The sequence below is a fragment of the Agelaius tricolor genome, unplaced genomic scaffold, assembly GCF_023055355.1.
Source record: "Agelaius tricolor isolate 1412-34295 unplaced genomic scaffold, bAgeTri1.0.p SCAF_2, whole genome shotgun sequence".
Lineage (NCBI taxonomy): Eukaryota > Metazoa > Chordata > Aves > Passeriformes > Icteridae > Agelaius > Agelaius tricolor.
The window spans coordinates 64141172-64153645 of record NW_027269262.1 but is presented as its reverse complement, the minus strand read 5'-3'; the positions used below and the strand labels follow the sequence as shown (position 1 = coordinate 64153645).

Here is a 12474-nt window from a genome sequence, read left to right as displayed (position 1 = left end):
GTTTAACCTGTTTGGTTTCTTGATGTTTAATATATAATGTGAACAGCCTGATTCATATCTGTTAGCCTGGAGAAAAGGCAAATTACTTACAACCATCCCTACACTTGAGTACTTGTCTTTCATGGAGAGCTTAGGCCCTTTTTAATTAAGCTGCTCAATTGTAATATATGTGTGCTTTCTGTTATTCACATATTCCTGTGAATTTTGTAACAGTTATCTTTAAATAACTGAAAAAGGAAGAACTTATTCCAGAGTGGTTTGCTAGACATTTTTCTATCAATGCTTTTTTTCTGGACATCTGGCACCTAATCAGGGAACAGAAACGAACCATGTGAAGAAAGATAAGCCCAATTTAGTTTTGGCTCTTAGATTGCTAAGGACACAAGAAAGTAAATTTAAACACAGTTAATGCCTTTAAAAGGCTGAGAGTTTTACACTAGATTTTAATGCCCAAAGATTTTTAAAAGCTGTTAAAAAAAAAAAAAAACTGTAACATTGCCACAGATTATTTGAATTCATGGCAATATGTTTGTCATTTAAATAGTTTCATTACACCACTTTTTTTTTTTTAGTTACAAGTGCATAAATGCCACTGTTATATCTCATAAAAATTTATTTTGTTCATAACTATGTTCTAGGCAGTATTTTCATTTTGTATTATTTTCTAGACAATTTTGCGCAATGCACGAAGCTCTTCTATGTTTATTCTATGGTCAGTCTATCCTTTCTGTTCTCATTTGTTATGAAGATTTTAATTTCATAATATTGCTTTATTTTGAGAAAATGTAAGCAAATGTGTGTGCTGAAGCTTTTGTAAGGGAGAAAACCAAATAAGCACCAAGACACTAAGCATGTACTAAAACTGCAATATAATAAGTACAGACTGCCAAAGTCACTTAGAAAAAGCATGAAGCATGCTCCTAGAAGTACTCATGATTGGGGAGTTTGTGCACTTCTTGAAGCCAGTAAACCCCACAGAATTTTAACTAATTTTTCACATTTTCCCTCTCATTTCTGGGAATGTAGTTTTCATGCAACAAGTGTGTTGCAAGTTACATATTTTTTAATTTTCAGAGAGATCAGATGTTGGTCTGTTGGTCTTATATTACACATGCTACTCTCCAAAAGCTTTGGTATTCTTTGCTAAAATATCTCTAACACTGTGGACTTATTTTTCCTTTAAATTTAAAAAAAATGTAAAAAAAAGAACACATCAACTCTGTATAAGGGAGAGATTAAGGAATACAGACATTGTAATGGATGACATCTGACATAGTTTTTCTAAGTTTACTGATTAATAGAGCTTCCAAAGGTTTTCTAACTAGAACTATTCTAACAAAGAAAATTTTCTAAATAATGACATTTGATATCATATTTTCATATATCATTTTTTAAAGTAATTTATAGTGGTAACAATCAGTAGAACACTGAAAACCATAATGTTTTGAAAGGAAAAAAACAGTCAGTTTGTATACAAAAGAAAATCCCAATCTCCTCTTGTGAGCTTTTCTTATTTTTCATCTAGTTGTATCCCTGGAACAATGTTACTGCTTTCTTATACTTTAGAGTGTAGAACAGCTTCCAGGTATTGGTACTGATGATAGCAGTCATCATACTTAACGTTTTATTTTATTTGTCCCAGATGGAGAACAGTTAAAAAAAAAAAATCAATCTATGGTGGGGGGAAGTGCAATGCACTAAACATACCTTAAAAATTATCTAAGCAAGTGATCACAGTGGTCCATGCATTCCTATTTCCTTGAGTAGAATTGCCTTTACTGTGCAGAATCATTATTACATTAACTTCTTCTTTTCATGAAGCTTGTATCCTGTGATGAAGTGAGGAGAAACATATTTATCTCCTTTTTGTTTTTCTTCACTTAACCATGTCATCAGGAGCAGCTAAAGCTCAAGTGGTTATCTTTTTTCATGGTTCCAGTTAGATTAAGAAACTCTCTTCAGCCAAACAATATAATTTGCTTTAGTGATTGGAAACAGCAAATTGTGTGCAGCTATTCCCTTATCCCTTTCAAAAAATAGTCCCTTCCTGTCTGCAGGAATTAATATTAGGGGGTCAGGGAACTGGAAGAAAATACTGCTCACTAAGGAGGCTTGGTAGTAAAATAGAATAATAATACAGTCTCTCCTATAAAGTAAGATAGAGAAATACACATCAAGATCTATGTGACAAAAAAAAAAATACTGTCAATGACTCACCATTGGCAAAAATGGGGGAAAAACCCCAATGAGCATAGTACACAAAAGTGTATTTTGTCCAAAGTGTAAATTTTCCCACAGGAAGACTTGCATTCTGCTTGAAGGAATGGTGCTGATCTTGATGAAATTGAGGACTGTGCCATCTGTAATATATAGTGAGGTGGGTGTCAATCTTTTCTCACAGGTAACAAGCAGTAAGACAAGAGGAAACAACCTCAGGCTATGACAGGGAGGTGTAGATTAGATACTAGGAAGAATTCTTTCACCTAAAGGTTGCCAACCATTGGAAGAGGCTGCTCAGGGATGTGGCTGAGTCACATCCCTGGTGGTATTTAAAAGACTTCTGGATGTGGGGCACTCAGAGATGTGGTTTAGTAGCAAATTTGGAAGTCCTTGGTTAATGGTTGGAGTTGATGGTCTTAAATGTGTTTTCCAGCCTAAATGATTCTATGATTTCTGTGGTGCCAGTGCTATAGTCAGGTAAATCAATATGAAAGCAAAACTCATTCATTCAAACTACTGACAGAGTAATTTAAGTACCATCACATGAAGAGCCATCTCCTTTTTACAGCAGCAGAGTATCTGGTGTGCATATAAATAATGCTAGGCTAGTGGGACACCTGAAGTTAAAGAGAGTGCCATGTAAAGCAGCCTCTCTAGTGATGCTAACAGCAATTCAAAACAACTTTGTAAATTCAGACATCTGCATGTGAGTCTTTTTCCAAACACGTGACCAAGAGTGAGGGCCTGAAAGACAGACTAGGAAGATTGAACTAATTTATGTCAATTGTTGAAAGTGGATTTTCAGAAATACATTCTTTTGAGGCTGCTGTCCTTCATTCACCTAAAAAATCTTTCTGAACCACTGTTTATATGTGACTAGTATTACAGAAGTGAGTACCTTGAGTTGCTGAGCTGTTCTGGGTTTATTGATATGGACCCTAAAGGTCTGAAGGAGAATACAAATATGTTCTAAATATTGGCATAAGAAGGCAGCTGATTCCTCAGCAAGCACATAGATTGATGTTTGCCATATTTATAGGCACAGCAGGGCACGTGTAAATATGCCTACAAACATGCTGACCACTGCAGGAGTCTGACATTTGTACAGTTCAGAGGTCCAGACTGAAAAAGTTTCTTACTTTAATGGAGTAAGATGGGTGTCTCCAAGGAGCTGATTAGAGCCCTTATGTCAGCTGTGTGAAATACCTAATGTAAACAGTCCCCAAATCAACTAATCTCACTTCCTGTAAACAAAAATCTATGTAATTCTTTTCTCAGAAAATGGATTAAAGAGCACTTTTATTACAGTGCCTAATATCATTGCAAAGGCTTGGAAATATCCATCGTTTTCTGTCTAAAATACACCCAAAAGATTTCAAGGTTGACTGCCAAATTCAGCTTCTAACCATGGGAGCAGTTATGTCTTTATCTGAAGCACTTTCCTTCCCCATTATGTCTTCCCCTTATTCCACTGTCAGATACCTGGCTGTACACCTTGCTAAGTGGCTTCTCAGCGGTTTTTTTTTTTCAATGATGAGTAGATAGGAGGATCAAGAAGTATAAGTCTAAAAGCTTGTCTTTTTAGATCCACAGTTATTATGTGGTCCTGACATTACTTTTTCCTTCTTGGGATGTGGATGAGCTGGGCATTGTTCCCTTAGTGGTTTTATGGGTGCTGGATTATGCAGTACAGCAAAAACAAATTCCTTGATTTATACTCGATTTTTGTCTCTAAATGTATCAAATGTACATTAACACTTCCTTTTGCAGCAGTGTGGGACCAGCCAGCAGGGTGTCATCTGCTTTTGTGCTGCTTTCCATGACCTTCTCCAATACTGGCTAGATTTTTGTTTCCCAGTGGTTTGTTTTGGTACACTTAAACACAGTGAGATTTGGAGCTGCTATGATTGAACTTCATGTTGCAGTAAACTGTAGATTACAGTAACTTTAGGTTACAGTAAATTGTCTTGAGGGTTTTTCAGAAGTCAGAAGTTGTGTAACTTGCCAGCTCTACCACAGCATGTTTTAGCTTGTATTGAAACATTCTAAAAGTGAAATATTAAATAATTCTGGAACAAGAAACTAACTCCTAAGGTAAAAAGCACGTGATCAGCCATTTTCTTTGATGTTTTCTGCATTAAGCTTTGAAATGTGTCACAGTTAGCTTTTAATCTATTCTGATGTACTTCACTAATTGCATGTAATCTATGCCATTGTTTGAATACATTGCCATAGGGTACAAAATCAGAAAACTTAAAAAAAATTAGTCCAAGTATGTTAAATCAAGGCAAACAAGATAAGGTATAGGACCCATAATATTTACATGTATATGAAGTGTTTGGCAAAACACTTTGTTGAAGTATGATGTCTGGCACAATGCACTGTTAGCCTATAAATCTCTGTGGACATAGACCCAATTTATTTATGCTGTTATTTATGCCTAAAACTGACATCTAGTTTACCAGTCATTAGCCCCAGGTTATGTTTTCAAGTACTGAGAACAAGTCGGCTGCTTGCCAAGTGTAAGGAATTTCCTCAGTTCTTCAGGCATTACTAACTAAAGGTTAGTATTTTTGAAGTTCCTCTGAGTAAGGACTGAAAAATAGAGAAATTTATTTAGGCTGGGAAGGAGGAGTTTTAAGCAGCAAAATCCATTAGGTAAGGTGATACAGATTGATGTGCCAGCAGTGTTTGCATAATAGACCTGCTCATGCTTTACTACATCAGACATTACTGGTAGTACCAAGCTAGTACAGTTAGTGACTGAAGTCACTTCATAAAGAAGCAGTGGCTGGTTGAGATTAAAAATCAGTAAAGCTCAAAGGAGATTGATAAAGTAAAGTTAGCTGAGGGCATATATCTCATTTTGTAAATTCAATCTGGAGTTTAGGATTGCTTTAAATTACTTACTGACGTGAAGCTCTTGTATTGCATTATCTATTAGTCAGTCTTTTTCCTCTTTCAGTTTCTCCCAGACACCCCCATTTCTTGCTGGTATTCAGCAAGTGACCTACCCTCACTTCTAAGCTATCACAGCAATGAGTTGCTGAGCTTTATGAAGCCAGGAGCTCTTAGGTAGCTCTACACAGTCATGCAAGTATGTATTTTTAATTCTGCCATAGCAGAATATTGGTTTTCACCCAGTATTATCACTGAAAGAAGCTAAGAATGACTACAGCACTTGATAAATGCCAGTCTCTCACTTGCAATGTTAAAAAATGCATAGATGTTCTATTTATATTAAGCATTCATTCCTGATATATAATATGAGGAGAATATAGAAATAAAATGGGGGCAAGGAAAAAATTCATCTAGCAAAGAACTTCCCTCGAAGTCTTTCTCTGCGGTTCCTTTTACCTGGAAATGCTATGGATCTCTGTACCAATTTTACCAACACTTGATTTTGCAGATTGTAAAGTTTTTCTCTGACAGATAGAAACAAATGTGAAGATGTTAGAAAGTTTTATACTTGGGAAAAAGCCCCAAGAAAATACTCTCTGTTTCCTAGAACAATCACTGCATTTTAGAATTTAGGAAGGTAGGATTCTTTTTAGAGAATTCCAGGTTCAAGAAGGATGGTAATTGGCAACATTACATACACAATATATAATGTTACACAGATAAACCTGATACCTGTCATTAATAAAAAATATCTCTTGAGAACTTCATGTAGGTTTGGCCATTACTGATATTTTTATTCTTACAATACAGAAATCTGTTAATTTAACATTGTAAATATTATTAGTTTAGGATAATGTGATAGGAGCATAATTGTGTGTCATATACTTGGCAAATGGAAAGCAGAATTATTTTTACAATTTTAAGAAAGAGAAAGCAAGCTCCTGGAAAGCTTTATGCTGGATTCACTGTGTTTAATAAAATCTGAAGAAAGAAACAAAGTAAACATATGCTGCTTACATTTTTAGTTGACTCTGAATGAGGCAGCGTTACAAGTGCGTTGAAGGATACCATGGAAATACAAAATAATCTGGAGGGTAATGGACAGTTCTAAATGGGTTTTAAATTTAGATAAACATTACATAATGCATTCCAGGCACATGGCATTATATATAAGCATTGTTGCTGCAGAAGGGGAGATAATATTGTTTAAGCTCTTCAAACCTCAGCACTCCTCCTTCAAGTTATTTTTCATACATGAATAGATAGAAATCTGACCATAGTATTGCTTGTAAGAAGCCTCTGGCTCTGTGTTTATAATTTTTGAGTGTAGTTAATATGATGTGTTCCTGTTTACCTACCCAGTGAAACACAGAAAAGAAAGACATCAGTGGTGATACCAGTTGTCCCACAGTCTAGAAAAACTTAGGCTGCTCTAAAAATCAGACCCTGGTATGCAGTGTCTCAGGTTTTCAGCCAGGCATTGGTCCCTGAGCCCTCACTCACTGATCACAGAGACTGGTGCTATCTGTGTCTGGTACCTACCAGGTATCAGATATATTGGCATCTACCAGGTATTTACAGGGACTCCACGTGATGCCATGTGGTACCAGGACTCCCCATGAGCTATAGCTACAAATTCCTTTTTAATGTAAGTACAGTTTAATTCCTGCTACAGATACAACTTAATTTGAAGCCCCTGTCTCTGTTAAATTTACCATCTCTGTGCATTCATTAGTGAGGTGTTAGATTGTCCCTCTAAATATTAATTGATTTTGGCAAATACTTTATTTTTGTATTCATTTGAAAGCTTTCAAGCATGTGTTTGTCACATCATGTTGAATATTAATGATATTCCTGATACTTTCCAGGAGAAATGCACATATAACCACACAGTAATTAGAAAGTTACTAGTATGTATTAGGTAGTACAGTTGCTGAGAAATAATTTTTTACAAAGAGCCGCCTATTCACTTTATATAAAAAATCCTTAAAGGTCCTTTGCTCTGAATTAGAATGCAGCATTGCAAAGCAGGTTACTTATCTCTCTGTACTATTTTGCAGTCTGTGGATTGCTGCCTTCTTTCGTGCATAATTTCTATTTTGCTGCTGAAACATGAGCTCAATCCTTCCTGGAAAAAAACCTACCGCAGTCTTTTTCTTGGCTGGGCATAGGAAAGGAGACCTTTTTTTTTTTTTTTGAGTTTTGCTTTCAAGAGTTCTCATAAAGATCTCTTGTTGTAGCAAAGGACATAGAGTTCCCTGGAGGAAAAAACCAGCTCTCAAGTAGGTAGTGGTCCTTCAGTTGTGGGTCATTTTGACGTGATATATCATAGACTTAAATTTCTATGAATAATTGCTGAGAGCAAATAAAACTTGTTTACCCCCAAAATGAAAGGTAAAGAAACTTTTCCAAAACTGTAGGAAGCATAAATGGAGCAAATGGATTCTATTTCTGCTTGGATAGTTCTTCTTTACAAACATTGTCATTCAAAACTAAAATATTTCTCCATAGTTTCTCATAATACTAGTCTGATAGTGTGCAGGTCAGTTCAAGGCAGAATAAAACAAGTACAGACAAAATGTAATATCAAGCAGCAATAATTGTAAGCAAGTCATCTGGAAAACATACAGGCAGATCAAATGTGGAGGTCAGAATAAAAAAAAAAACAGGGAAATAAATAGCAACAGAACAATTATTTGAGTCTGACACTTAGAATTAAGCATGCAAGAAGTTAAATTTTATCTAAGTATGCAGTTGCAAATGGAGATGATAAAACACATTGCTGAAGTTAGCCAGAGAAGCAGCCAAATGCCAAGGTGATAAATAGCAAACAATTGCACGGAGCGAAGAGCCTGCATTTGGGGCAGGGCACGGAGCTCCTCTTCTGTGCAGGAGGATCAGCTCTGCCACTTTCCCGTTTCTTGTCACTTTTGTCACCACTCATGAGCCGTGAGGAGGCTGTCAGGAAGGTGTCTCAGCACAGCCATGTGCACACTCTTCAGTCTGGAGCATAAACATGTTCTTGTGCCTTGCCCTGCGGTGCTGGCCTCAGCACTGAGCTCTGCTCTCGTGTGTCACTGCTGGGACATGCCTTGGCAGTGCTCACTCCTGTTCTGCTCTGCTGGAGCTCCTCACTGGGAGTACAAAGGGGGCAGAATAGCAGGAAGTGTGAGTTGAAAAAAGAGGTGTGAGATAAGGCAGCCAAGGAAAGCTGTGCTCATTTACCTTCTGTTCCTTTGGCTTCCTCCTGTTGTGACCTGCTCTGCCCAGCTTCATGTGACAAAGTTACACTGGCTTCTTACTCATGTCACCACTTAATTCCTTAACTAATTGATACTGTACTTTTCATCAGAATGTCTGTTTTGCTTCCTGTATATAACAATATAGAAAATTCATAGGCATCAATAAATAAATAAATGTATTATCCTGGCAGTATGTTTTACTGGTGCTGGTTGATTGGTATATTAGCTTTTAAATGACTGTCTTAGCAGTAGCAATAGTATTAGACTATTTTTATATGGGAGTCGTCTGGTTGTTCTTTCATCACAAAAAGATGACCAGTGTCTAGTTTATCTATGAGCAGACTACATTATTGTCTCACAAAACAATGTCCCAGTGCTAGGACTGCTTCATTAGGTTTATGCTACATAGACATAATTATGCAGGAGCTAAGAATAGCTCATCTAATTGAAAATAATGATTCTAGAGAAAGAACGGGTTTGATTACTGTTACTAAGCAGGCACATACCATGCACCCATTCATGAACTGCACAGAACACATATGGGATTATACAGTGTATTTGTTTTTATTAACAGTTTCTTTCCCCCATCCTGATTACAGAGCAAAGGTGTTACAATTCATTTGCTCATTATCTTTTTTCTCACAGACCTAGGGGGATCTTCAAGAAGGTAGCATAAGATAATATTTATCCAGTAAATTATGACAAGCTAAGCTTTGAAAGAACATCCAACATTTATCCCCACACACATTTTAGGGAGGATGTAACTTAAATAAATCTTCTCCAGGCACCACAGATGAAACTGTCTATGTGGTTTTTTTTATGTCTGTGTTTGTACTAGTACCCTATGGGATTAAACATCCTTTTAGAAATGCAAAGTCTGCCGTACTGTTAATCTCTCAATGCTCATTCTGGTTAATGCTAACGTTTAATTCTTCTTTTATCTAAAACACAGAGAACCCTTCATTATGTCTTGATAATAAAACTGAATTTTTACAGTGAAGTTGTTAGAAATTTTCATTTATTTAATTGCTACTCATTTCTATTACCAGGCACATGGGATAAAATTTGATGCTATTGTCCTGTTAACTAATTCTTTTCTTACTTCTGTGTCAGTTTTCTATTAGAATGTTATGAGAAAAGTGATGAGATCACGAAATTTAATGGTTTTGGTTTAAAAATGTTATTAATATCTTTAGAGCCTCAAAATATTCTGCTGGTTTGCCATGTTTAGCTTCCCCTCTATTCTAACCAGCCATTTCATAGCTCTAGGCTATGTGCTAATGCTGTAGAGGCACAGAGAGATCACTACCATCAGGAATTTTTAAACAGATGACTGTTTGGAAAATGAAGTGGAGAGGGAAGATGGGACGTGCAATGATGTAAACCTGCAGTAACACAACTATCAGTTTGCAGTCTGGAACCAGAGGCCTTTGCAGAAGCTGTTCTTGGAGGTTTTTGAGAAATAGCAAAAAGAAAAAAGTGGAAGCAGAGTGCAGATTACTTTACCAAAGTATTCCATACTGTTGTCTTGACTTCAGAAAAGTTGCCTTTTCAGACTGTTTTTGGATTTGAAATTCAGAGAGTTAAAAGAATTTAGGACAGTTAAGTTCCCATTTCTACAAAAGCCTATTGAAATGTTAAACACATTTTCCAGGCTATTCCTTACCAACATGATCTGATTGTGGAAGACATTTCCTATTTTTTGGGCTAATATACTTGAATTTTGCCCTTCAGAAATTTCCACATGGCACCCAGCACTGACCCAGCATTAGCTTTGAAATGTGGTAAAGGTGGTAACATTCCTCAGTTCCTTTGAGCACCATGTGTCCTGAACTCCCAGAACCCTGTTTAGGAGTCAGTCCGGTGGCCAGTCTGACCTTCTGTGCACTTCTGTACACATTCTGGTAACATGTAAATAAACCCTAATCCTGTGTTTCTGTCAGATACTATTCTTTCCCTCTCTTTAGGAATTTTAATTACAAGCTTGGGCTGTAAATTGTGTTCCTGCAAATAAATATGATCCAAGGATGAATAGGACTGAAAAGCTGAGAGGAATAGTGATTTGATCCTGAAATACTTCCCTGATTTGCAGTTCCTCACAACAATTTGTCTAAGAGTGCCCTGTACAGGATGGTGTATGATAGCTGGGGTTCTTTGCTCTCACATGCTTGATGCACCTGATGCAAGATCCTCTGCATATAAACTCTTTTCTGCTTTGTACAGAACCGCACACGCAAGAGCTAAAGCTGATGCTGCGGATCAGGCTGCTCAGGCTGCTCGCCAGGAATGTGATATTGCAAGAGCAGTTGCCAGAGAACTTTCACCAAATTTCTACCAACCAGGTAATTGTAGATTGGGGTTTTATGGGGCTATTTGTTTTATAGCAGTGAAAACATTCTGTGTTAACTTCAAGTGTTGATTCCATCTTGAATGTTGTCTTTTATACAGAAGTAAGTCATGTGTATGTCATGAAGAGTGCACATTGTTCAAGGAGATTTTGTTCTCTGTTTTTAATAATTTGGTGACTATTTCTTTGTATGAAAACAGTTGAGTGTTGAAAAGTCAGTGTCAAGCATATAACTTTGCCTCAGATTAATAGTTTATTCAGGACAGTATCAAAGACTTAAGCAATGATAAATCAACAGAAATTTGGATTCATTCTATAATGTGTTTATTAGTGGGAAGATCTATAGGTTTTTTACTGTCCAGTAGAATTCCTGACAGTCTTGGTTAGCGAAGCTCTAAATTTTGGAGAATATTTTACCATTAAACATACATAACCTGCAAGTGAAGCTTCCTCTGTTATGCTTGGGGTGCTCTGTAGAACATTAGTTCTATGTTCACAATGGCATAGAATTAGGTCTGTCCCACCTACATCAGCATTGCAGCCCGTTTTCATCTGTCACGGGCTTTGGAAAGTTGCTGCAGGAAGAAGCAAACTTGGCTTTGCATTGTTTTTCTGTTGTCTTTCCATGAGGTTCATATTTCTGTGTACTGCTCTTTAGTTTAAAATTGGATAGATGAAATGGAACTCCATTTGCCAGTTTAATGTCTTTTCATGTGTGCCCTTTCTTTCACCTGTCAAATTGAGTTGAGTCATATCTTGTTATTACTTCTCAAGGATCTGCCTGTACTCGCATGCTAATAGAGATTATAGCTCTGAGATTCATTTTCACTTACTGTCATTTTCTGCTCATCCTTGTTTCAGACACAAACATACTTAAATGCACCCATATAGTGAATGCAGGCTATAATGACCCAAAAAAGCAAAGAACAGCATTCTGCAACATTTTCTAATAACACACCTATTTACTTCAATTTTTAGTTCAAGTGGTCACTTGTTACTAAATCCTTACTGTCAGTTACCTTAGAGAATACTTGATTTCTTCTTTATTCCAAAGTATTTAGTTGTAGAGAGAGAATGTGTTTTGGGGTTGGGTGCATTGAGGACCTCTTTTTGTATTAATTTAGTGCCTAAGTCAAGGATTATTCACCTGATTGGAATTTTCATTCCCTTTACCAGTCTTGCAGACTTTCTTTGTACACATCCTGATATAAATTCATCTTTTCTGAACATGGCAGTCTAGAACTGTTGGCAAAACTCAACAGAACTATTTCCAGTAGTAAGAATTTACTAGCTTTAAAACAGTATAAATATGTACTTTTCACTGTTGAGAATGACCTCAGTACTACCTCTCCTGTGCATTTATATTATTGGCCCATATTTACTGCTATCATAGTCAAGTCTTTTTCATTATTTCATTATTTCATTATTTCGTTCTCCACCAGCTGAAGAAATCCCAGTTTACAGCAGCAGACCATCTTGCCATTCATAAGTTAAGAAGTTATAAGTAGCCACACAAATAATTGAAGCATTTGGAAAGAAACTACTAAAAAGCTGCCAAACCCTTCAAATAAAGCAATTACTAGAGTACTTGAGTGAAAATGCCAACATCTGACAGTGTGAAATTTGACACTAAGAAATCACCCAGATCAAGGTGTCTTTTTACTCCCTGCCACAGGAATTGAAGTATCATTGCTGACAGATCAGCTGAGATATGGGAGAGAAGGTGTGGGATCTTATTTTCCTCTCATTTGAAACTTTTATTCT

General features: G+C 36.5%; 1 protein-coding gene across 4 annotated transcripts in view; it reads left to right on the top strand.

Annotated features, from left to right (window-relative positions):
• Window positions 1-12474, top strand: part of JPH1 (junctophilin 1) — an 82627-nt gene that overhangs the window by 44134 nt on the left and 26019 nt on the right. For all 4 annotated transcript variants that reach the window (XM_071421209.1, XM_071421208.1, XM_071421212.1 and 1 more), the window contains exon 3: window positions 10587-10705. In XM_071421209.1, the coding sequence (XP_071277310.1) occupies window positions 10587-10705 (119 nt within the window). The remainder of the gene's footprint in view (window positions 1-10586; window positions 10706-12474) is intronic.